Here is a 25,199-nt window from a genome sequence, read left to right as displayed (position 1 = left end):
GGGGAAGAGTATATAGTTTCTGGGGTCTCAAGTGAAAACAGTGTCCAGTCTCATCAGTAATGGGCAGGAGAAATATACCGTAAGCAGAATGGGCATATGTTGTGCTAGGCAGGCCGGACGACGAATGCCAAGAGTGTTATCTGCAGTGGAACTGCACATAGGTTGATGTCTGGTGCAAATGAGTAAAATATATTATGCATCCGATGAAGTGAGCTATAGCTCACGAAAGCTTATGCTCAAATAAATTGGTTAGTCTCTAAGGTGCCACAAGTCCTCCTTTTCTTTTTGCGAAAGGATTATGAAGTCTTTACAAAGAGGGTGGAGAAGTGTGTGTAGCCTGGTTATGCCCCCATCATCTCTGTGTAAATGAGCATAAGCGTGACATGGAATGGGAGGCCGAGGTTTGCGTTATCCTTTTCTTCATGACTCTACTGGTATCTGCATTTTAAAGCCTCTGAAAGGACTCCAAAAATACCTGAGGTGCAATTGTTTAAACCTTCCCCCCCCCCACACCCCGCTTGGTTTGCAAAGCCACCTCCATTAGATCTATCCTGCTTCCTTTGCTCCTCTTTCTTCCTGCAGGTCGGCTCTGTGCTACTTATCCCAGGAGCCTGCGAGGCCCATCCTAGATTTGCTGCTGTTGGTCATTAGGAAATATGCTGCTGTGCATCTAAGAGTTCATTTGGGATGTCTTGCTGCAAAAAAAAAAAAGAGAGAGAGAGAGAGCACGCCACAGAGAGGCTGAAATTAAAGAGATCACCAGGAGCAACTTCCTTTGGATGAGGTTATGCTTTTAATTAACCTAGGAGTCTGCTGGGGAAAGCTCCAAGTTCTAAGAACATAGCCATAGTGGCTTGAAAACTTCATGCGAAACCAACGCAGCAAGGGTCACTCTGTGTCTTGATGGGAGTTTCAGGGCTGGTTAGGGTAGGGATGCAGTGTAATTGTAGCTGTCAGTCCCAGGACATTAGAGAGACCAGAGCAGCTTCTGTTGGGAGAGGCAAGCTTTCGAGCCACGCAGAGCTCTTCTTTAGGTTGGTGTGGGCCACTTCAGGTCTGGTGGGTTGTGAAAAGTGGTTTCTAATTGTGCAGTGGCCAGTGCCACTCAGTTTGCACGTAGCAGACCAATGAGGTGTTGGAAATCTTTGCAATGGCTGAGGTGGAATGGAGCGCGGGCCTTAAATCCAATTACCAGCCATGTGGCACCAGGGCCAGACCTAAGGGGAGTTTCTCAAAATGACTAATCCAGATTGCTCTACCTGGTTTGATTAGAGCCTCCCAGAGGAGGGAGGGGAGAAAAGAAAAGGAAGCTTGAGGCTATATAAGCCCAAACAAAGAGCTCTTGCTTTGCTTTTCCAGTAAGCCTTTTCTGTGTCAGCAGCACACATCTGTCTAGATTGGGTCTCAAAGATCATAGAATATCAGGGTTGGAAGGGACCTCAGGAAGTCATCTAGTCCATCCCCCAAGATAAGGTTGTAAGTCTTCACTATAACTCTGCCTCTTCCTTTGTAATGAAGTTTTTGCACTATATCCCAGCAGTCTTTTTAGAGAGCTCTTAGAATGGGTGATCCATTCTATTGCACGTTTCCTGCTTTGTGTATATGGGACGTGTGCACAGCTGTGATATAGACCTGGAGGTTCATCAAAGTGTTTGGGCTGTCTTATGAGCCAGTCCTGAATGGATATGGCATTGGGGTCATTGGGAGAGATGTCTGGAGCTGATATTCTGCTTTTCTGTGAAGAAACGAAACTCTGTTCTGGCCAGGAAGCTGGGGTGAAAGATGCACCTTATGAAAGAGACTGTACTTGGGAGTGAGGTTTTGGGATTCTCTTCTCAGCTCTGCCATTAACATGTTTTGTCTTTGGGCAGACAATGAAAGATCTGTGCCTTGGTTTACACATCTATATAATGGACATATAAAATATGTGTTAGAAACCCAACCACCACCTTGGCCTTACCCACCTGTTAGAAGGGGGAAGTTGCAGAGGATTTCTACCAGGTTGTTGTCTCTGGACCCTGCAAGAAAATTATTCTTGATATTTCTCACTGCTTTCCAAAGGGTTTGGAATGGCAGCCATGAAACTGACCAGAATCTCATGTTAATTTCACGTTGTGGCACCTAGGAGTAGTTGCAGAAGCTCTTGCTCTGAGCAGTGATGAAGGCGATGTTGATCTGGTTCACATTTGGAAGGAAGATTCTTTGTAACCACAAGGGCTAGACATTAAGCTGTGTTGCATTAGAGCTTAAATCTTGAAGGAATGGGGTCTGAGGATCCAGTACTTGCTAGGGAAAGCTCTTGAGTATGTCTGGATTTTTCAAGCCAAGTATAGTAATCGGAGCCGGATTAACTTTTTGTGGGCCTGGCGCCCAACTTGTTTGTGGACCCCCAAGGGGGCAGTGGAGAGTGGTGCAGGGGGGTCGGTCTCTGGAGCGAGGGGCTGGCCGGGGGCCTGGCATGGGCGGCCCTGCTCCGCCCTGCCCAGTGAGAGGGCACTATTTACAAACCGGCAGTTGCCAGACGCACAGTGGTCCACCCAGCCTTGTGCTGCCAGCATGCCCCTTCCCCTCCTGGGTGGGCCCATGCCACACACAGAGCCCCCCCCACCCAACACTGGAACAGCCCTCCAATTCCCTATGGCCAGAGCCACACCCTGCACCCACTATGCCCAGCGCCCCCCCAGACCCTGCCACAAATGCAGTGTCCTGCACAACACCACCCCTGCCCAGCGCCCCACCACAACTGCACAGCACCCCACACAAAACCCCCACTCCCTAGTGCTTCAGCACACACAGATCCCGCCCTCACAGCCCAGCACCCCTCCCCGCCCCCCCAGCCCTCCAGACACCCATGCCCTGCCTCCCAGCCGCATTCACCGGCCCTGCTGGGAGGCAACTCTCTCTGCCGGGCTGAGCCGCCAGTGCAGGTCCCGGGACAGGGAGTCGCTCTGGCCCCCTCGGTGTGATCAGCCAGGCCAGGGCCTGCCCCAGCCAGCCTCCCTCAGGACCCACTTGCCTGGGGGGGCCCAGCCAAGCCCCCGACACTGTCCTGTCCTCCCCCCCCCCCCCCGCACGCATTCTGCACCAGTCCCAGGCAGCTCAGCGCCTGGGAGACAGGTGGGGACCCACAGGTGGTGGGGAGCGGAGGCTGCCCAGAGCCAGAGGTGCACTGGGGTCTGGCCAGGGGGCAGAGAGAAGCCAGCGGATGGGGCCAGGGGGTGAAGAGGAGCCCTCGTCAGGCAGGCCAAGAGGAGCAAGAGGTGGGTGGAGCCAGTGGGGTCTCAGGCCGCAGGGCAAGCTGGGGCCCTTTCTGAGCATGGGTCCGGCTCCATGGCACCGCGGGCGCCATTGTAAACTTCGCACTGATAGTAACTGGTGCTTAGCAAAGGGAAGCAGGTAATGACTTCACTTGAGGCAAACGTTAGAACTCAATGTCTGAAGAAGTAAATGTTGACCGTTTCCTTCAGTACCTACTTCTCGGGGCAAATTTTGATTTTTATTAAATTTGTAGACCGATATTTTGATACTAGAAATGAAAATCTGATGCTGATGCTCTAATCCTTTCCCTTTCCTGAGGTATGCAACTCCGCAATTAACAGAAACATGAGTTTCCACATGTTGAAGTGTCACGAGCTCCTTCCCCTTTGTGAGAAAAGAAAAAACAGGAATACTGTTCATAGCTGTCCTGTGGCCCTGGTGGAAGAGGCTTCGAGATCCTCTGTGCTGCAGCCTAAAGGGAAGTGGGCAGGGTTACTTATTTCCCTTGTTTGCCTTGGTAACAATGCACAATGCTAATCTGGGAAGTCCATGCATGTTTAAGTTACAAGTGCTCTGGATTTTTTCATTAGAAGTACCTGGAAATCTTTGTTGGTCCACTGCTCTAAACACGACGTTAGAATTTTAACTTAAAGTACAGTAAAAAATTAACAAGGCTGAGGAGTTAAAGGTACAGAGAAGAGGAACTTTTCACCTCTGAGCAAGTCAGAAAGCAGAGATTTACCTAATGAGTGATGTTCCAGGAGCCCCCGTTCTCCCACTCACGGGCCAGTGTAGAATGGTCACGAATCTGTGTGGGAAGGAACACTTAACAGCCTCTCTGCAAGCCTGGAACCGCAGAGCGTGGGATACAGGTTGGAGGTGAGGTAGCTAGTGCTAATGATCTGTCACTGCCTCAAACACCAAACTTGCCAAAAAAACTGTGGGCTGTCTGTACAACTGGTTGTCTGAATGTAGTACGCCACTGACTTGGGCACGTATTAATCCCTCTTACGACCTACCTACCTGATGCTGTGGGACATGCCAATGTGCTTTGTGCCAATGGCTGGTGTTCCTCTGTATGGCAGATTTCACTTGTGCCTCTTGGGTTTGCAGGGGGTTACTAATGGATCATTATGGTGCAAGTACCGTCCTGGTGCAGCGTGGCTGCCCTGCTGATAGGTAGTCTCCGGGATCAGCCGTTTCTGTGTCCTCTCACAATCTGGCTGTGGAAGACACATGACACTTAGCCGTTCTCTTGCCTGCCGGACACATGAGATTTAAGCATTCCAGCACCTGCCTTTGCAGTATCTGTATTTCAATATATTCTAAAGCCCGGGAACTCTCAGTACTGAAATCTTAATGAGAAATGTCAAGAACATCCTGGTACTTCAATAGGAGGCAGGAACAGCGTGGTTTGACTTGCAGAAAATGACTCCAAGAGTGCACTCAGTGTGAGTTGACTCTAATAATTTGGCATTTCAGGATCTACCGCTCAAGATCCCATAGTACGTATTGTAACAGACCCTACAGTATAGTGCCTCTGAGTGGGAAGGAAGGACTAATTTATAACCCTGAGAACTGACACCCTGAACTGGTCCTTAAAGGAAGGAGCATTGGTTACGTTCTGCAAAAAAGAGACTGTTATCAGCAGTAAGAAATGAGGCCCAAAGTCCAGTTGTCGTCGGTAGCAGAGATTTTAGCTCCTCAGAACTGGTGGCTTTTGCTAGGAGCGGTACAGGAGTTAGTTCCTGATGCCCAAGAAGAATTCAGGAACTGTTTTTCTGTTCGTAAATGGTACGTGTAGCACCTGTGATCGGGGCCCCGTTATGCTAGACACATTGGAGGAGACACCCCTACCCACAAGAGCTTGAACCAGAACCTCTTCAGTTGCACCTCAGTGCTGCAACCACATGTTCATCCTTTCTACAGCCACCTGATTACTTCTCCAAGTGAGCTGCAAATGCCTACGCTAACCAGCTCTTTTATTCTCCCTTCAGGTTCCTCAGGCTGTAAAAGTTGCATCTGGACACTGTCCTCTTGGCAGCTGGAATTTGCCACGCTAGATGGTATAGGGGTTCTTGCTGCAGGCGCGAGAGGAAACATGGCCCACTAGCGTTTCCCAGGACAGGGCAAAGTTTCAGGATGGCAGCTCAGAGGATTCGTGCTGCCAACTCCAGTGGCCTCCCCCGCTGCAAGTCCGAGGGGACACTGATCGATCTCAGCGAAGGGTTTTCGGAAACCAGCTTTAGTGACGTCAAAGGTGAGCAGAATTTTGCAGCGTTTGATATTTGTATTACAGTAGCAGGTTGAGGCTCTGACTAAGACCAGTGTCCCATGGCATTAGGCTCTGTATGCACATATAATACAGTACTGGACAAGACGTACAAAGGGGGCTTGGGGAGAAAGGAATGGTGGTAAACTGGCTCCTCAGGTGGGAAGTGAAGGGGTGAAGTGACATGCTCAAGGTCACACAAGGAGTCTGTGGCAGAACTAGGAATTGAACCTCAATCTTCTGAGTCCTAGTCTAGTCCCTTAACCAGCACTGATCACCTTCCCCTGCAGTTTGTTTTCCCTAATTTTCTAGTTTAAAATGTCTCCTCCTTAGGGGGTCAACGTTTTGAGGGGGTTTTGTAAACACTTAGAAAGACCTGGGATCTTCCACACTGACAGGAGCACTCAGTGTCAAGGCAGTTTGGATTCAAGGGCTCTGTGAACACAGACCCTAACTGGTATGGTGGAAGCAATTGAAAATAGACTAGGCTCCTGATTGATTTCCATTGTCATCTCCTGAAAGGGCCACTTTCAACTGATTTGTTACAGTTGTGTTTAGTTCATTATCTAACAAACATTGATTTGCGAGTGGCAGGAAAGTAGTTTGTGCAGTTTCCTTCTTTACCCACAGTCAGCCTGTGGAGCTCATTGCCAGGGGATGTTGGAAGACTGAAAGTACAACTGGGTTCAAAACCGAATGAGATAAGGTAATGGAGGATAGGTCTACCAATGGCTATTAGCCAAGATGGTCAGGGACGCAACCCCATGCTGTGGGTGTCCCTGGCCTCTGACTGCCGGAAGCTGGGACTGGATGACAGAGGATGGATCACTCGAAATTGCCCTGTTCAGTTCACTCCCTCTGAAGCACCTGGCACCGGCCACTGTGGGAAGATAGGATACTGGACTAGACCCAGTATGGTCGTTTGTATGTTCTTTGGGGGCAGCGGGTTGGCCTGGTACAATTGGCACTGAAATAAACATGGTTTTTGTTTAGCAGTGGTGACTTACGATCTTGCTTAAGTGCTACTTCTCCTTCAGTGGGTTGGCTGTTCCTTGTCAATCAGCGGCCAGGCATTCCAGCCCTCTTCTCGTTTCCCTCACTGGAAGCAAGTGGCTGCAGAATAACTCCTGTGTTCTAGTTAGGGGGCTAGCTGGACAGGGGGAGAAGATGTATCCTTGGCTGAGCTGCTCTCCCCTCCCTGGCCTGTAGGGCTCGTTACACGAAATGGCAGAGCCATCCTCCAGCTCCAGGCTGCCCCTCACGCATGCAGAAGGACAGCGATGGGCCTTCCATTGCGGCACTAACCACGGGCCTTGTACGCATCCCCTCCTGCCTGGAACATGTCTGTTTTATCTTGCAACAAATGAATTAGTTAGTGAATAATCAAAAATGAGAACGAAACCCACAGCGCCCACTACTGAGGCGAGTGTAGGGGGAGGACTGGAAATGGATTGTCAGCCAGAAGCAATGGTTGTCCTTGGGATTGTGCAGATGGTGGTGACACACACGTGACTTGGCATCTTTGGAGAAAACCGCTCACCTTCGGGTCTCCCAGCCCAGCATGAAGCATCAAGTGGGGACCAACTCCTCATGCAGTCCTGAAACATGTCCCATCAGCAGAATAAACCATCTCCATTATGCCCACTTGGCATCTGTGAGAGATGTGGCCTTTTGCCAGGCTCTAATAATTACTCTTTGTTTCCACCGGATACTAGTGGCAAAGGTCCTTGTGACTCATCAGCTGCTACTTACACAGAGGGCTTGGTGTTTTCTTCTAGACCAGCTTGCTGACCCAGTTCTTTGTCAGCTTCGTACCTTGAGTACTGTGAAGCTCAGGCGGCCCGTACAGCTGGGGGAGGTGATGTGGACAGAAGAAGAAAAACAACTAGAAAAGTTTGTGTTCTCTTGGCAGCCATATACAGAGGACGAAGAAATGCTCATTTCCCGTCTTTCCTTAATCCATTTCTTCCTTCACTTTCCCCACATGCCCTTTGAAAATCACAAGTCCTAATGGCAGGCTGCACTCCCGCGATGGAGCAGGAGTTTTGATGCTATAAGACAATGCAGACTCTGTAGCTCACACAACATTGGCAATATTGCCAACCTCAAGCATTCAAAAATCATGAGTCAGGCCATACACAATTGTGAGATTTCAAAAGAGAGGAACTCTCCCCCCAACCCCCCCCCCCACCCCATATTATTTGCTTTTACAGCTTCTGAGTCTTTAGGGTGTCCTTGAACTGTGTTTTCATGTATTTTACTGCAACCTTAAGGGGTAGGAACTTACCTTTTTTACAATGAAAGATGAGATTTTTTCCCTAATCGTAATGACTTTAAAATGATCTTTCATGAGCTTTATGATGAGATCGTAAGAGTTGGCGACGCTGACAGTTTGCATGATGAAGGAATGTAAAGGGTTATTTACGTTATTTTGGAATAAGGTAGGTTATGAATGTAAAGCACTCTAGCTGTTCTGGAATAACTCCCCTGGGGGGGGGGAGGGATAGCTCAGTGGTTTGAGCATTGGCCTGCTAAACCCAGGGTTTTGAGTTCAGTCCTTGAGGGGAGGGCCATTTAGGGATCTGGGGCAAAAACTGGGGATTGGTCCTGCTTTGAGCAGGGGGTTGGACTAGATGACCTCCTGAGGTCCCTTCCGACCCTGCTATTCTATGATTCCAGAACAGTTATTCTGTACTAGCTATGGCAGTCAGTTTCCCCGTGTATGCAAGCCCTAAGACTGGGGCCAAACTTCAGGGCAGCCTTTAATGTGGGAATACCTGTGTCATTAGCACTTTAGCTCTGTAATTCAGAGACCCCGGTGCTGAGCCTGCAGAGTAACCACACAATGCTGATTTCTTTGGAACTTGCTCTTCACCCAGCTTTAGGCTCCTAGTGTGATTTTTTTACTTGTTTCCCCTCCCCTTCCCTCCGTGAGCACAAGTGTCCACACCTCCCCGAAGTAAAGAACATCTCCCTGCTCCCATATGATGTACTGAACAGTGCGTAAGTTTAACCTGCTTGTTTGTTGGCTGGAGGCTGACTGCTTCCTTGCTTCATCGCTCTTAGGCTGAATCCTAGAATGGCATTAACCATTCCCTACCACTTGTTTACATTAAATGCATCAATGGAAGCACTTTCATTCATGAACAGACAATTTATCTTAAAGATGCGGCAGCTTCAAACCTGTTTGCAATTCCTCCAATTCCATTAAGGCGGGGAATGGTACAGAGTAGCTATTGTCCAACTAGGAAAGGTATGTACTATCAATGTGGCTTCTTTACCTTTTCTTTGCACAGAAGCAGGGAATGTTTAAGAGCTTTCCCCAAGGAGAACCAGGTGTTGGGGTTTCTTCTTTCCCCAGTGAAGTACACTCTCTAAGAAAACGGAATGTAATGGACGTTTGGATACTTTTTAAAATAATCTTATTGTACCCAGCACGGTGCCAGATAATCTCGCCACTGGCTTAGTCTAAATGAGCCGTGAGAAATAATTTCAGTTACAATGACGCAAATGCTGGCAAATGATAGGTGTCGTTAAAAGCAACAACAAAACCCCCCATTGATGGCTTTGTTTCAAGAGTAGCCAAATGTAGAACTTAATATCAAAAGTCATTGTAGCTATCAGCTGGGGTTTTGTTTGAAAATGTTAACTTAGTAGATTGTTTAAAGTTGTGATTCAGCCAGGCATTTGCGTTCGGTGTCTCCACACTAGTCCTATTGCGTTGTGTTAAAAACATGGTGTTCGTATCGGGTTTGTTGAACCCTAGTTGCGGTGCCCTCTGGGTACGTGCTCCTGGAGCAGAGTATTCCGGGAGTTAAGGCCACTGCAGGATCAAGTGGGTATGTCTACAGTGCAAAAAACAAAAAACAACAAAAAACCCACACAGCAGTGAGTCGCAGAGCCTGGATCTACAGACTCAAGATATGTCTACACTAGAAATGCGACAGCAGGACCGCTGCAGTACTGCATTATAGACACTACAGGATCAGATGCCGTTCTTCCGTCACTGTAGTAAATCCACCTCTCCAAGACACAGTAGCTAGGTTGATGGAAGAATTATTTTGTTGACATCGCAGTATCTACATCGGGGCTGAGGTCGGCTGCATTATTTTAAATCAAAGTTGCAGAAGCTACCTGAAGCCTGTATCTCAAGTTAGGGGGAAAAGTTCTTAGGGAAGGGTTGCAGGCCAAGATGAATGAACAAGCATCTCAAACAGATTATTAAGAGAGAGCAGACAGCCAAGAGGAATAGAAGAAGGGATGGATCCGCAAGGAAAGCTACTTCTTGGAGGTCAGAAAGTGTAGGGGAAAATGAGAACTGTCAAAAGCCAAACAGAGTTAGACTTTGCAATGGGAATTAAAACCAATAGTAAAAGGTTCTGTGAAAAGAAAACACAAAAGTGCGACTGCTAAACACTGAGGATGGGGTGGAGATTAAAGATAATCTAGGCATGGCCCAACACCAAAATGAATATATTGCCTCAGTTTTTAATGAGGCTAATGAAGAGCTTGGGGTAGTGACAGGGTGGCTAATGGTAATGAGGATATGAAGTAGAAATTACCACATATGAGGAGGGAGTCAAAGTCAAACAGTTTATCTGGGCCCCCCGGTTTGGTCCCATTAATCTCCATCCAAGACTGTTAAAGGAACTGGCACATGAAACTGGAAGTCCAATAGCAAGGATTTTTAATGAATCTGAAAACTCTGGGGGTTGTACCCTGTGACTGGAGAATTATTAATACAGGACCTATTTTTAAGAAAGGTGGGGGAAAGTGATCCAGGAAACTACAGGCCTGTTAGTTTGACCTCAGTTGTATGCAAGGTCTTAAAACAAATTTTGAAACAGAAAGTAGTTGAGGACATAATGGTGAACGGTAATTGGGATAAAATACAACACGGTTTTACAAAAGGTTGACCATGCCAGGCCAACCTGATCACTATCTTTGAGAAGATTTTTGTAGAGAAAGGAAATGCAGTAGATCTAATCTACCTGGATCTCAGTAAGACATTTGATACAGTTCCACATTGGAAATTAATAGTGGTATTAATCTCCATCTAGCTGCAGTGCCCTCTGGGTACATGCTCCTGGAGCAGAGCATTCAGGGAGTTACCCACATGACCCTGCATGTGTTCAGACTCCTAGCAGCATTGTGGGAATGATGGCAATATTAACTGAGTTCCAGATCATTCTGAAAAACTAATGTCTGCGTGCGATTTGTATACTGTAGCAGAGGAATAGGCTCCGTCAGAGGTTTTGTGCGTGGCAAGGTCCATTTGCATTGGGAAGCCAGTAGACCAAGTTGTCTGTCAAATTCTTGAATTGGGTGGGGGGGACTGTGAGCAACATTCACAGCTTCTTTACACTTTTTTTTTCCTTCTATTCAGCCAGCCCTGCCGCCCAGCGGGCGTGCTGGAGGGCAAGGGGGGGTGGCTGGAGGATGTGGAGCTGTGCACTGCTCCTAAACTGTGCAGGAGCACAGCATGACTCCTACGCGGCTTAGGAGATCTTCATGGCGGGGGCTTTTCCTCCTGTGCCAGAAGGGGAAGGTAATGCCAATGCAGAGCTCCTAGGTCCGTCCCATGAGGGTGGAGCACCGAGGTGTCCCGGATGGCACTTGCCACATTCTGCAAACGTGCCGCTGCCCGTCCCAAGAGTGTGTTGCTTTCCTCTGTTCTGCTACCTACCTCTGACAGCTAACAGCTGGTAACTAAGCCCAGGTGAAATCCTGGTGAAGACAAGGTAGTTTAAAAACGAGTTAGCAGGTCAAGATGGAGTATGGGGGGGCCTAGAGTTTACCTCAACTTCCTAACTCATGTTAAACCTGCCTTGTCTTCACTAGGGTTCCCCTGTTAGCTAACACGAGTTCAGAAGACAGCTCTTTACGTAGTGAAGACCAGGCCTCCCACACTTACAGTGAAGCACATGCTTAAAAGTTTGGCTGGATTGGTGTGTGGATGCCCAGCACCCTGCAGGATCGGGTCTCTACAGAGCAGTTGATTTAGATACTCAGCGGATGCTTCATAGCCAGAAGTGATCTAGAGAAAAGACTATGGCTAGTATCTAGTGACGTTAGTGGAATTAACAGAGCAAACCCCGGCCTCTGTTTAGAGCTGGGTGGCCAAGTCACGAAGTCATGGCGGCTCAGTTAACTACCTGAGACCAGGGACAGCACAGCTGCGCTGGGAGAATTGGTGCCAGATAGAGAAGTAGCTAGTAACCCAGAGCGATGGCTGCACCTCACACAGGTTTCACGGCGTTTAATTGAGTTAATGGCCGCTTCATAGCGGGATGCCAGAAAGATTTCACAGAGGGTTTACATGTCTCACTGACAATAAATGTGGGTTGGGGACAGTTAATTCCCCTCCCGCCCCCGCATGCACCCTCTCTCTCTCTCCTCTCCCCTCTTCCTGTTTCTGACGGAGTGGGAAATGCTCTGGTCAAAGCATTGCTTTCTGCCCAGCGGCACTGGATAAAGCTGTCATTCCTTCTCTCCTTGTTGTTACAGTCAGTAAATAAATGGACTTTGCAAAGTGGAGGGCTAAGATCCCTGTCCTCAAATTAAGATTCCAGAATTGTCACTGTGTGTGTGCAGTCTAGATATTTCCTCACCTACCTTGTCACTGTCTGTGTGACTCTGAAGCCTGGAACGTCTGAGTCAGGCGGGGAGTGCTGGAAACAACTGCAAGCCCGGGTGAGGGCTCTTTTTGTTCCGAACGTCACCAGGCTCGGTCATCCCTGGGATTCGCAGGCTGTTACCGTCCAGTTTGTCAGTTCTGAGACATGTTTGGCTTTTTTACCCACATAACTGTACTGTCACAGGGGTTTTCACCTAGTACAGTGTATTCATTAAGGGAACCAACTCCCACAGCTCCTTAAAGCTCAAAGAATATGGCATAGAACTTGGACATAAACCATTCCCAATCATAAGTAGATAGGAACATAGGCATATTGCTCCTTTGTTTTTTTCCTTAATATTTTATTTCAAAAGTGGCATTTCTCCTTGGTTGAAGGGGAAGAAAATCCCCGTAAGTTTCATTTCCCATAGTTAAAAAACACTCTGAGATCTTTGTTGATCATGGCTTGTCATCTGGAATTTTCAGCGATAGTAACAGCTCTTTGGCATTGGCTTATAGTGTCAAGCCCCATCTTTGCAGGAGTTTTGAGTCCTTAAACTTTATCAAGTTTCTAGAATTACAGTAGCGGGGCTACATTTTTGTATTTAAAGTATGATGTTTTCCCGTCTAGGGTAGCACAAGGCAACAGCAGAAAGCAAAGGGGACCCCTAAGGCTCTCAAAGAAAACAAACATTTAAATTTCAACCATGTTTCCTTTTTGTGCCTACGTTACTTCAGGGAGCATCAGGTCAGTGTGTAATATTGTATACCATATGTGCTGCAATAGCAAAGAGCTAGCAGAGGTGTTTAAAGACCTCTTGTGAGCTTTACTTTTTGAATTCTTTGCTGATATAACAGCATCATGTTGCAAAATATGGCTTATCAAAATAACCTTTCAAGTGTCTTCTCTGTCTTTGAAACCGTTTATATTCAGGCAGCATAGAATTATATTGGGCTAGTGGCTTTATGCATACATGAATCTGGGAGTCACTTTTATTACCCTTTTATTTTGAGGGGCAGGGTCTTGATTCTGCCTCAGCCTTGATACTGGGATAATCCAGTTTGAACAATTTTTAAAAAATAGATATTAGCCCCTATTTTTTTTTTTTTTTGGCTGTGTATACTTACAAAAGTGGACTTTTTTTCCCTTAGGCATAAATCTCTTTGGTTTGTCTAGCAAGATAACAAATGTTTGAATGCTGGTGACCGATCTAAGTTTTACTTTAGCATTTATTGCAGCAAGCACGGTCTAACTGTGGATGCAAAAAGCTGACGCAAGGCTGCCTATCTGTGGGCTATATTATATTGCTTTAGGTTTGTATCAGGAGCTCTGTTAGTGTGGCAAAATACTGTGCAGTTTGGCCTGCAGTTGAAGACTACCCTGGAAATGAGTTTGGAAACACTGGTTCATTCTTGATAATACAGCAGTGGTAAGCTGCAGTGTTTATTTTGGGAGGACCCATTACATGGACCTCTCTTTGAACACGAAGTTAATTTTTGTTAAATAGCCTTGAAATGCAAACGTTGGGGAAGGGGAGGGGAAAGCTGACAACACGCTGATTTTGGTCGGAACACACACAAAAAAAGCATGGAACTCTGTAACAAGTGACTAGCACTTCAATTGAGAAAAGCACACTGACATCAATGAGGACTTGAGTACGTGTTTGAAGACCAATATGAGTTGGTTGTGCTGGATCAGAGGACTAGTTGAAGGATTGATTTTTAGTCTGTCGGTATCTGTCCTTGTGAATAAATCCTAAAATCTTTTGTTTAATAAAAAAAAAAGTGTCCTTCCACACTCACAATTCAGGGGAACAGGAATTTTAGAAGGTTTGTATTTTGTTTACATCATTCTTGATCATCAGAAGGAAGAGTTCCGTGTAAGCTCAAGAGCTTGTCTTGAGCCCCATTAAATCATCTGCTTTATGTGCCATTTATCAGAGCCTTTTCCTTCTTTCTGCGCACTGACTTAAGAGCATGGAGTGCCAAATTCTCCCATGCAAGAGGTTGTGAGGACCTTAATTGAAAGGGGAGGTAGTGTGGTCTAGTTGGTAAAATACTGGACTGGGAATCAGGAGTCCTGGGTTCTGGTCCCGATTCTGCCACTGGGCTGCTGGGTGATGTTGGCCAAGTCACATCTCTGGTTTCCCTTCAGCCCTTGGGCTGTCTGGTCTCTTTAGATTGTAAGATCTTTAGGGCAGAAGCTCTCTCTCACTACATATCAAAGCATCCGAAGTACTGGGTGGGTAAATTTTTAAAGAGATTAAAAAGTAAAATAATCAGATGATATGATAAAACTTGTGTTTGGCCTTCACTGGTCAAAGAAATTGAATTGCTTTTCCAAGATGAAGGTTTAGTAAATAAGTGTTATGACTTCTGCAGGTTGCTTGTGACACTTGTTTCTTTTCACTTTGCAGTGCCTTCTCCTAGTGCCTTGCTGGTAGACAATCCCACGCCTTTTGTAAATGCAAAGGAAGTTGTAGCAATCAAAGACTACTGCCCAACTAACTTCACAACCTTAAAGTTCTCCAAGGGTGACCACCTCTATGTCTTGGATACCTCAGGAGGCGAGTGGTGGTATGCTCACAATACCACAGAAATGGGTTACATACCTTCCTCCTACGTCCAGCCTGTAAACTACCGCAACTCATCCTTCACTGACAGTGGCATGATAGACAATCTGCTTGAGAGCCCTGACGAAGGAGTCCGAGAGCTAGATCTGCTTGGAGAGTGGACTGACGTAAAGAGAAACTCTGCCAACAGCTACAGTAACAACCCTTTCTTAAACGGGGTCCAAACCAACCCGTTTCTGAATGGAAACTTGCAAATAACACCCAGCTCAGACAAAGAGTGCACCCCCAAAACCACTGTGGACTTACTGCTGTTTGACACGGCAGCTCCTCTGTTTACAGGGGCCGGTTCTGCAATGAACAGCAGCATAGGTAACATCTTTGCTGAACTTCCATCCACAAATGGATTGGAGTTTGAACAGCCTGTGAGGCGGGACAATCCCTTCTTCAGAAGTAAACGCTCGTACAGTTTGTCGGAGCTGTCTGTCCTTCAGGCAAAATCGGAAATACCAACATCATCGGGGTTTTTTACTGGATTAAAATCTCCTACCCCAGAGCAGTTCCAGAGCAGGGAAGATTTTAGAACTGCCTGGCTGAACCACAGGAAGCTGGCACGGTCGTGCCACGACCTGGACTTGCTTGGCCAGAACCCTGGCTGGGGTCAGACGCAACCTGTGGAGACCAACATCGTCTGCAAGCTGGATAGTTCTGGTGGAGCAGTTCAGCTCCCAGATACTAACATCAGCATCCATGTGCCAGAAGGTCACGTCTTGCCAGGGGAAACGCAGCAGATCTCCATGAAAGCCCTGTTAGACCCGCCCCTGGAGCTCAACAGTGACAAATGCAGCACCATAAGCCCGGTGCTGGAGATTAAACTGAGCAACTTGGAGGTAAAAACGTTCATCATGTTGGAGATGAAAGTGTCGGCGGAGGTCAAGAATGACATCGTGAGTCAGAGCTTGGTGGGACTACAGTGCCTGCGGAGTGACACAAAAGAAGGACCCTATATGCCAATGCAACTCAGCTATTCCTATGGAGACACGATACAGGTGCAACTGGATAACCTGGAACCTTGTATGTACATAGCTGTTGTGGCCCAAGGACAGAACGTCATCTATCCTTACACGGTCTGGGACTACATCAGTAAAAAGATCACAGTGGGTGTCTATGGCCCCAAACACATACATCCTTCTTTTAAAACCATCGTGGCTATTTTTGGACACGAGTGTGCGCCAAAGACTCTCTTAGTGACCGAGGTTACGCGGCAAATCCACGGTGTGGCACCCGTGGCCCTGCAGCTGTGGGGCAAGCACCAGTTCACTCTGGCCCGGCCGCAGGACCTGAAACTCTGCATGTTTTCCAACATGACTAATTACGAGGTGAAGGCCAGCGAACAAGCCAAAATCGTCAGAGGCTTTCAGATGAAGCTGGGGAAAGTCAGCCGCCTCATCTTCCCAATCATGTCCCATGACTTCAATGAGCTCTCGGACTTCACATTGAGGATACAGGTCAAGGATGACAAGGACGCCATATTGACCCAGTTCTGCGTGCAAACACCACAGCCACCTCCTAAAAGTGCCATCAAGTCCACTGGGCAGAGAAGGTTCCTCAAGAAGAATGAGGTTGGGAAGATCATTCTGTCCTCCCTGGCTGCCACTAGCAAATATCCTGCCTTTCAGGAGCGGCCGGTTGCGAGCCTGAAGTATGGCAAACTGCTTAAAACTGTAGTGCGCCAAAACAAGAACCATTATTTACTGGAATATAAGAAAGGAGATGTCATCGCGCTGCTCAGTGAAGAGAAGATCAAACTGAAAGGCCAGCTGTGGACCAAGGAATGGTACATTGGCTACTACCAAGGAAAAATTGGCCTTGTTCATGCCAAAAACGTGCTAGTGGTTGGGAAAGTCAAGCCCTGCTATTTTTCTGGACCTGATCTCACCACCAGTGCACTGCTTGAGCAAATCCTGAGGCCTTGCAAATTTCTGACCTACATCTACGCCTCAGTCAGGACTCTGCTTATGGAGAACATCAGCAGCTGGCGCTCGTTCGCAGACGCCTTGGGATACGTGAACTTGCCGCTCACTTTCTTCTGTCGAGCAGAACTGGACAGCGAGTCGGAACGGGTAGCCTCGGTGCTGGAGAAGCTGAAAGAAGACTGCAATAATACTGAGAACAAGGAGAGGAAATCTTTCCAGAAGGAGCTAATGGCGGTGAGTACTCAGCCTGCCAGAGAGGTTCTTAATCTATTAAGAAATGTGTTCTGAATTGGGGGTAGAAGCAGGAATGCAATTCTTTGTAAACAGTCCATACAAATGAAAGTACATCTGAATGTGTGGGTTTTTTGCAGCGCATTTTGATGGGAAACTGGCCATCCTTCACTGTATTCCTATTACAGCAGGGCCTAGAAATCTCCAAGTGGGATCAGGGGCCCAGTGTGCTAGGTGCTGTACATACTCATAGAGAGAGTCCTTACCCTGAATAGCTAACATAGAAAGGAGACACAGAGAGGTGAAATGACGTGTCCAAGTCACACACCAGGACAGTGGCTACCTGGTAATCCAACCCAGGACTCCTGACATTCCTTCCACTCCAGTATCCAATAGACAGCTTTGCCTCTCAGTGGAGGTCAGTGAAAACGACGTAACTGCTAGGGCAATTTATAAATCTTCTATTCCCTAACAGCATAGGGAATTATCGTGATCGTAAAGCATAGTGGGGGTACTGCACCACAGCTGCAGTGAAACATGCTCTCTGTTCCACAGTTTAAAATGTTAATCAAAATGCAAATGAAGCTGTATCTCCAGATTGGAGGGTGGGGCATTTATGGTTACATAGCTATAGAGGCACTTCTCTCGTTGCGTGGTGGACACTATATGTTCAGAGCCTCTATAGGATTTTAGGCAGATGCGTAGACGTGTGTGTTTTATTTTAAAAGTAGCTGGTCCAAAGCCCATTGAAGTAATTGGCAGTTGTTCCACTATCTTCAGTAGTCTTTGGCTTTAAAGTGGTCATCGGTGCTAAAATGGGGAGTTTAATTCTCCTCTGAAGCCAGGAATAAATATGTACTTTAAGAAATATCGTGAAGAGCTCCTAGTCCTGGAGGTGCAGCAACTTAAAACAAAAAGAGTTTTAAAAGTTTGTTGGGCATCAACAGCTGTTTGGAGGTTTTATGTGAAAGCTTGTAACAACAAACTGGCTTATAGCAAGAAATTAAAAACAACTCCTGTACTGGAATACACTGGTTAACTGTCGATTAAAAAACCTCTTGCTCTTGCAAAGGCTTCTTATAAAGATTGCAACTGGGAAGAGGGAATTCTGCATCTTCACTTATACAGGATTTTAAAAAGCCTGTTTTTTAATCAAGATTTTCCTGCTGGTTATTTTTAATCAGGAACCTGTTTGCAGTTTCCCTTTCCCTGAACATCATTTGAGCATATTAGGTAGATCATGTGATTGTAGCAGCTTGAATTTAGGTGGCTCATTCTGAACAATGGAGTACTCGTACAGTATCAGAGGGGTAGCCATGTTAGTCATACAGGGGTAGTCATGTTAGTCATACAGAACATCTGAAAATATAGCTTATCCAGCAATGTTCTAATAAACTTCTGTTTGCATTCAGGGGAAACTTGAATCCTGTGATTCTCGCTTAGATGCCCTTAGAAAATCTCACTGAAAATTTGTTGTCGCAGAGCAGATCTCTGTGGTTCAGAGGAAACAAGCCAAAAACATTCAGGGCTTGTATTTTAGACAAGCTTTGCGGCACTCCTTGTCCTTGAAATGGTGTCTTTCACAAAAGCAGATAACTAGGCAACATCAAATCACATTTTTAAAATGGAAACTTCACTATTGAATAGCAAAAGCTTCTCTTGGTGGTTTCAGGCTTAGGAACTAAATTATTCGTAGACAAAATGGGTCGAAATGTGTAATAACTCACATCTTTGTCATTTAATAGGAGTGGTGAATGTTGAGGATTAGGTGTAAACTTCAGCTCACTTCATCGGATGAATGCATCCAATGAAGTGAGCTGTAGCTCACGAAAGCTTATGCTCAAATAAATTGGTTAGTCTCTAAGGTGCCACAAGTACTCCTTTTCTTTTTGCGAATACAGACTAACACGGCTGTTACTCTGAAACCAGTGTAAACTTTGTTCTTTATCATGAAGAAAGGATGTAGTTGAGTAATGGCTCCCCCAATCTAGCGTGTGCAGGGTTTCATTTGTGACTGTTCCCTCTGATAGAATTGAAAAAGCTCTTTTCAAAACTCCTACCTAATTTTGATATCACTATGGAGAATGGGAAAATATTGGACCCCAAAGAGAGAAACTTTGAGTTTTACTAGAATTCATATGATCATGGGAGCTGCCTAATGAGCTAATTAAAAGTGAATAAATCATAAAATTAGGGTTGAACTTTTCAAAACCGTTTAGAGCATTTTGAAACATCAGCTTTTAAGTCTGATGTATCATAGAATCATAGACCATCAGTGTTGGAAGGGACCTCAGGAGGTCGTCTAGTCCAACCCCCTGCTCAAAGCAGGACCAATCCCTGACTAAATCCCCTGGATTGCTTTGAATAGCTCAGTCAAGGTTTCCTCAAATTCAGGTATGTTCTTTGTTGTAACTTCACAGTGAAAGTTGCTCATAACATTGTTTGAGGAAAACTTAAAATAGTGCTGTCGAACGAGAGCTTGCTGTGACAGAGACACGGGTTTAGACGTATTTAAATTGCCACTTTGATCCTTTGTAAATCATCCCATAATCTGCCATGTTAAAGTTTTGATAACTACGTTCCCGTAGTTTAAACTAGCAGCCATGCAGAGTCTGTACAGAAGCCAGCCGACAGGAAGAGAAGCAGCAGGTGGACAAGAAATTATATTAAATGGAAAATTTTAGGCTTAAACAAGGACAAAGCAAGGATGGCAAATGCTGTGTGGGTGAGGGAGGGGACTGAAGCTAGGATGAGGTCCAAGAAAGATGCTGGGTTCCTGACTCCTGCACAGAGTTATATATTGTGGTGCATGGAGGTGGGGGAAGGCTGGGAATCGGGTTTTCAAGTTTTCTTTCCTTCCTGCCACACCATTCCAGCTCTGCTGCTCTATTGTTAGGGTGACGGAGAGCTGCCAGGCGCATCCCTCTTCTCCGTGGATGAAGATTTCTGACAGGAGCAACATTTTTAGCTGAAGTGGCTTAAAGCTGTAGCTTCCCCTTCTGCTTTGATAACTTATCAAGTCTAGCAGAGATGCAGGCTGTGGAGTGAACGTGGAGAGGCTTTGCCTAGGAACTAGCTCAGATCTGCAACAGGCGTTTTCAAGACTCTTTATTGTCCACTTGAGCCAGGGTGTCTCCTTGCTCAGTTGTGCAGTTCCTAACACCCCTGACTACGCAGAAGTAGCAAAACATCAGTCAGTTACTACTGGCATGGACCGTTCGCCTCAGTGGGGAGAATGAGAATGAAGAGGAGTAGGGGGAAGCGTTTTGCATAGGCCAGGATTCTCATTCATGCAGAAACCTGGTGTAGTCTTGCCCCCATCTCTGCTCCCAGCCATGTATGTTCCATTCTTCTCCAGTCAATGAGAGAATATTCTGCCCCTGCGCTTCCTCTCTATGCTTCCCAAGAGACTGAAAGGCCTTACTTCCCTTTGCTTAATATATCAGCTTTTTGTTACTTCGAGTACAGGTGCTACTTTATTTATTTATTGATTGATTGATTGATTTATTTTACATCATAGCATCATAGGACTGGAAGGGACCTTGAGAGATCTAGTCCAGTCCCCTGGCCTCAAGGTAGGGCTAAGTATTACCTAGACCATCCCTAACAGGTGTTTGTCCCACCTGCTCTTAAAAATCGGCCATGGCAGGCACTCCATCTGCCTTTTACTTAACTACCTGTTTAGACAGCAATTTAAATTGCCATCCACCAGAGAAAGGATCCTCTTCATACCTGCTTATGGCATTCCTCCAGTTGGGTCTTTAAGTGCAGGCAACAATCTTGCTTGAGCCTGTGGGAGTGGGCCTGTGACTGGGACACGAAGTTCCATTCACCTTTGTACAGAAGGGCATTGATAGGAATGGAAAATGGCATCCCAAATGCTGAACTGCCTCGAGATCATTGAAAAGCTTCAATGCACAAGCTCTTACTCAAAGGTAAAGCAACCCTTAAGAAGTGTTCTTGCTGAGAAGGCCTCTGCTCAAAAGGAAAAGGATATGGATGCATTTTAAAAAAAAAACCTGGTATGTAATAAAAGAACAAAGAAACACAAAGTCTACTTTAAGGAAGGGACAGGTAGAAAGGAATTCAGACAAAATCCTTGATGTGGAAAGCCAAATGGGGCAGGCTACTCGAGGGCCGTGAGCTATTTTTATAGCTGAAAAGAGAAATATTGTTAGGTGCGGGGCAGTACTGTGAGATCAAACCATTAATCCAAAGGGAACAGATGTAGGATGGAAGAATGCCAAGATGAACCTCTGTTTCCCATTGACAGGCCAGTTTAACCCATCCCTAACTTCAGCACTGTCTGGTGATCATGACCATTCCCCAGAGCTCTCCCAGACTCTCTTCTGCTTCAAAAGCAAAAACAGGTTTGGGGGTTTTCCCCCCCTCTTTGCTGCTGAGGGAATTCTTCATTCAAAATTGAGGGTGGGGTTTTCAGGCAAATGAGCATCTAAAAATGGGAGAGAGGGGGTTTGAAAAAATCCATGGGCTCCCATCTTTCTGCAGTCTTACAGGGATATACTTGCAATCAGTTCTTTCCTTCAGGCCAAATTCTGTTCCTCAATGTGGGTCCTCGCAGATGTTCAGCAGATGTATTTTTCCCTTTACTTATTTCCTAGGGGTACCAGAATCCCCGGCCTCTTGGGGAATTATTGAGCTTCCTCTAAAAATAACCAGGTTTGTCTTGCTTTTTGAATGCAGCTTTTTTTAAAGTCCTGATCCAGAAAGTGAGACGTTACACAGGCAGTTCGCTTGGAGCAGGGTCGTCCAACCCTCGCCAGTGTGGGTTGGTTTTTTTAAATAATTCTTAGTTACATAGAAGTTTCCTGATCCCTGTGAACTGTGTGCACAGCTCACATGTGCAAAGAAGCGTACAAAACGAAGCCAGGAACCCAATTAGGAGGATGGCAGGAGAGATCGGAACAGTCTTATGTAACTTTAGAAGAGTTCAGAACCACTGGAAGGGTTTATAGCTCAGAGAGTCTATTGCCTGCTGTTATCCCAGCTGTCGAAGACTGAATCCCAAACATTGAAAAGTGATGGCTAGGAGCTTTTGGGTCCCAGCTAGAGGCACCTTGGGCCGGCGTTCTGTTTTTGGATGCCTGATTTTTCAAGGCATGCTGACCGAGGGACCTGGAATCACTAATCTGCTGAAAATTTCGGCTGGAGCTTTCTGGTTAAAACAGATCCAGCTCGAAGTAAACAGGACTTAAAAAGTCACCTGCCACCTGAGCTCTGCAAAAACCACTCTGGCTAAAGGTCTGCGTTCCCAGCTTACTCGGGCCATGGGCACCGCAGTCTGGGCCACCGGGTTAGCCTAGCCTGGATGTGAGCAGCCACATTGCAAGGCCCTGCCCAAGTTACTGGGTCCTCCTCACTGGTGCTGCGCTCGCCGGGTGCGTTGCTAGGACTTCTGGGGACATATCCCATGGTTCTTTGTGCTGCTCTGATCCCCATCCCCCCTCCCCCGGTGAATTGTGGACTAGGTGTCTGTCCTTCTGGCCACGTGGGGGAATTGTGGGAAGGCATTGGAGGACTATCAGCACTGAGTGATTTAGCCTGCGCCCTTGCTGCAAAGTGGGCACATTGCCAATCAGAGCGTAAGTGGCACCATGCTCCAGCCAGGCCAGTTTGCCCAAGTTTAAAGCACCACCAAACTCAGGTGAAAGGGGTTTTATGTGTGGACAGAGGGGTGGGGAGTGAGGGGCGTAACAGTCCAGACTAAGCGCGGGGAGGACGTATCCTGAGTGGTAAACTGGATAGAGTTTTTGCTGCTGCTGTGATCTGTGCTGGCTACCGCATTTCCAGGTGAAGTATAAGATGCTGACTTGACTTTGAAAGCCCTAAATACTTTGGATACCTCCAAGATTGCGTCTTTTCCAGTGTGCTGCTGGGGCAGTTTGGATCATCTGAGTTGCTCCAGCGAACAGCCCCTCTTGCTATAAATGAGACAGAGCTGGTGGCAAGACGTCCTCGTGGCAGGGGGGTTTGGCCCTGGACTGTACATTCCTCCCTGTGGTTCCTCTAGACCTGGATTTGGTGACATTAGGATGTGCTGCATGACTTTGCTGACTGGGGAAGTTGTGTGAGCGTGGAGGTGGGAAGGTAGAAGGTTCTCTGGCAGTGGTTTTCAAACTTTTTTTCTGGTGACCCAGTTGAAAAAAACGGTCGATACCTGCAACCCAATGGAGCTGGGGATGAGGGGCTTGGGGTGTGGGAGGGGCTCAGGGCTGGGGCAGAGGGTAGGGGTACACAGGTGACGGCTGTGGGGTGGGGCCGGGAATGAGGGGTTCAGGGTGTGGGAGGGGGCAGGGGTGCAGGAGGGGGTCAGGGCTCTGATCTGGGGGTGCAGATTCTGGGGTGGGGCTGGGGATGAGGGGTTTGGGGTGCTCAGGGCTGGGGCAGAGGATTGGGGCACAGGCTTACCTCAGGCAGCTCCCAGTCAGCGGTGCAGCGGGGGTGCTAAGGCAGACTTTCTGCCTGTCCTGGCACTGCGGACTGCCCTGCGCCCCAGAAGCAGCCAGCAGCAGGTCTGGCTTCTAGGCGGAGGCGTGCAGGTGGCTCCACCCAGCTCCCATCCGCAGGTACTGCCCCCCAGCTCCCATTGGCTGGGAACTGGCCAATGGGAGTGCGGAGCCAGTGCTGGGGCAGCTTGCAGAGCCCCGTGTGCCCCCGTCTAGGAGCCAGACATGCTGCTGGCTACTTCCAGGGCACAGCGCGGTATCAGAACAGGTAGGATCTACCCTGCCTTAGCCCGGCAGCACCTCCAATGGGACTTTTAACGGCCCGGTCGGCGGTACTGACCAGAGCTCTCATAACCCACAGTTTGAAAACCACTGCTCTATGGGGTTAAGAAGGTGGTGATGATTTTGTCTTAGAAACAGCCTGTTTTCAATGTGTGTAGTTCTGTTTAATGGATGTAAACGGACTCTTTATAAGACTGAAATACTATATTTACTCATCTTCTTAAATGCTTCAGGAGCTCTTACAGTTTGCTTTATTGCATTGAAGAACTGTAATAGTTAAATGGGTTTTACTTTGGACTCATTGTCTTTGGCTCTAAAGGGCTGTGCCTCACCTAAGTGAGAAGGAAAGGATGAAAACGCTCTCTGTCTGAGTATTCACAAGATAATGAAATAACAGTGAGAACTGCTAGTTGCAAAAACCTACTGCTCCCAAAGAGTCTTAAATCTCTTGGGTCGCTAGCACCAACCCCAGCCTTCTGCTCGAAGGCTTCAGTCCACTTAAGGTTTTTGACTGTGAAAGATCCTATTGATAAAAGATAGGATCGCATCCTAGAGAAAGTGGACACCTCTTCAGAAATCAGAGTTTTAGATGTATAATCCTCCTGTGCTTCTAGAGCTTGATCTAAGGAAAGACTCAAGGCATGAGAATTCAGGGGTAATATTTTTTTTAAATTTAAAAAATGGTGATTTCTCTTGTATCCATTGATATGATCTTTTTCTGTCCAGTATCTGCTCACAAGAACCACCTCTTGGATTAAGCTCTGATCTCACATTTCACTTCGAAATTGTTTTTTGGTTTGGAAAAGGAATAAAGGCTTCTCTAATCCTAAAGTCAAGAAAAATGACTTTCCAAAAGTGAAGGAGCAATGTGCAAAACTAGCGACCTATAAATAGTTTGGAATGGAAGTACTTCTCAAAACAATGAGTGGTAAAGTTTGCAGGTGACACGCAGATTGGGGGAGTGGTAAATAATGAAGAGAAGGGGTTGCTGATTCAGAGCCATCTGGATCGCTTGTTAGGCGGGGCTCAAGCAAACAATTTGTTTTAATACACCGAAATGCAAATGGATGTATCTAGGAACAGAGTGTAGGCTGTATTTACAAGATGGGGGAACTCTCTCCTGGAAAGGAAGGACTCTGGGGTCATGGTGAATAATCAATTGAACATGCCCTCCCAGTGCTATGTGATGGCCAAAAGGGCAAGTGCAATCCTTGGATGCACAAACAGGATTCTTGAGTAAGGGTGGAGAGAATTTTTTTTTTAATCTCTGTATCTGGCAATGGTGCGTGTCGGTGCTGCTGGAATCCTGTGTCCAGTTCTGGTGTCCGCAGTTCAAGAAGGAGGTTGATAAATTGGATGATATGAATGATAAATTTGTGGAAGAGCCACAAAAATGATGGAAGTTTTAGAAACCGTGCCTTATAGTGATGGACTCAAAGAGCTCGGTGTATTTAGCTTCATAAAGAGAAGGTTGACTTGATTAGTCTATAAATACCTACATGGGGGAAAATATTCCTCAGTGGGCCT

General features: G+C 46.8%; 1 protein-coding gene across 6 annotated transcripts in view; it reads left to right on the top strand.

Annotated features, from left to right (window-relative positions):
• The window catches only part of SH3BP4 (SH3 domain binding protein 4), a 142,718-nt gene that overhangs the window by 92,376 nt on the left and 25,143 nt on the right, over positions 1–25,199 (top strand). For 5 of the 6 annotated variants that reach the window (XM_048869755.2, XM_075118173.1, XM_075118175.1 and 2 more), the window contains exons 2-3: positions 5,256–5,518; positions 14,564–16,926. In XM_048869755.2, coding sequence (XP_048725712.2) covers positions 5,401–5,518; positions 14,564–16,926 — 2,481 coding nt within the window. In that variant the 5' untranslated portion in view covers positions 5,256–5,400. The remainder of the gene's footprint in view (positions 1–5,255; positions 5,519–14,563; positions 16,927–25,199) is intronic. The other variant, XM_075118177.1, reaches the window with a different exon arrangement.

This window comes from Caretta caretta, chromosome 11, assembly GCF_965140235.1.
Source record: "Caretta caretta isolate rCarCar2 chromosome 11, rCarCar1.hap1, whole genome shotgun sequence".
Taxonomy (NCBI): domain Eukaryota; kingdom Metazoa; phylum Chordata; order Testudines; family Cheloniidae; genus Caretta; species Caretta caretta.
The sequence above is the reverse complement of the archived record's forward strand: the minus strand, read 5'-3'. Positions and strand labels throughout refer to the sequence as shown.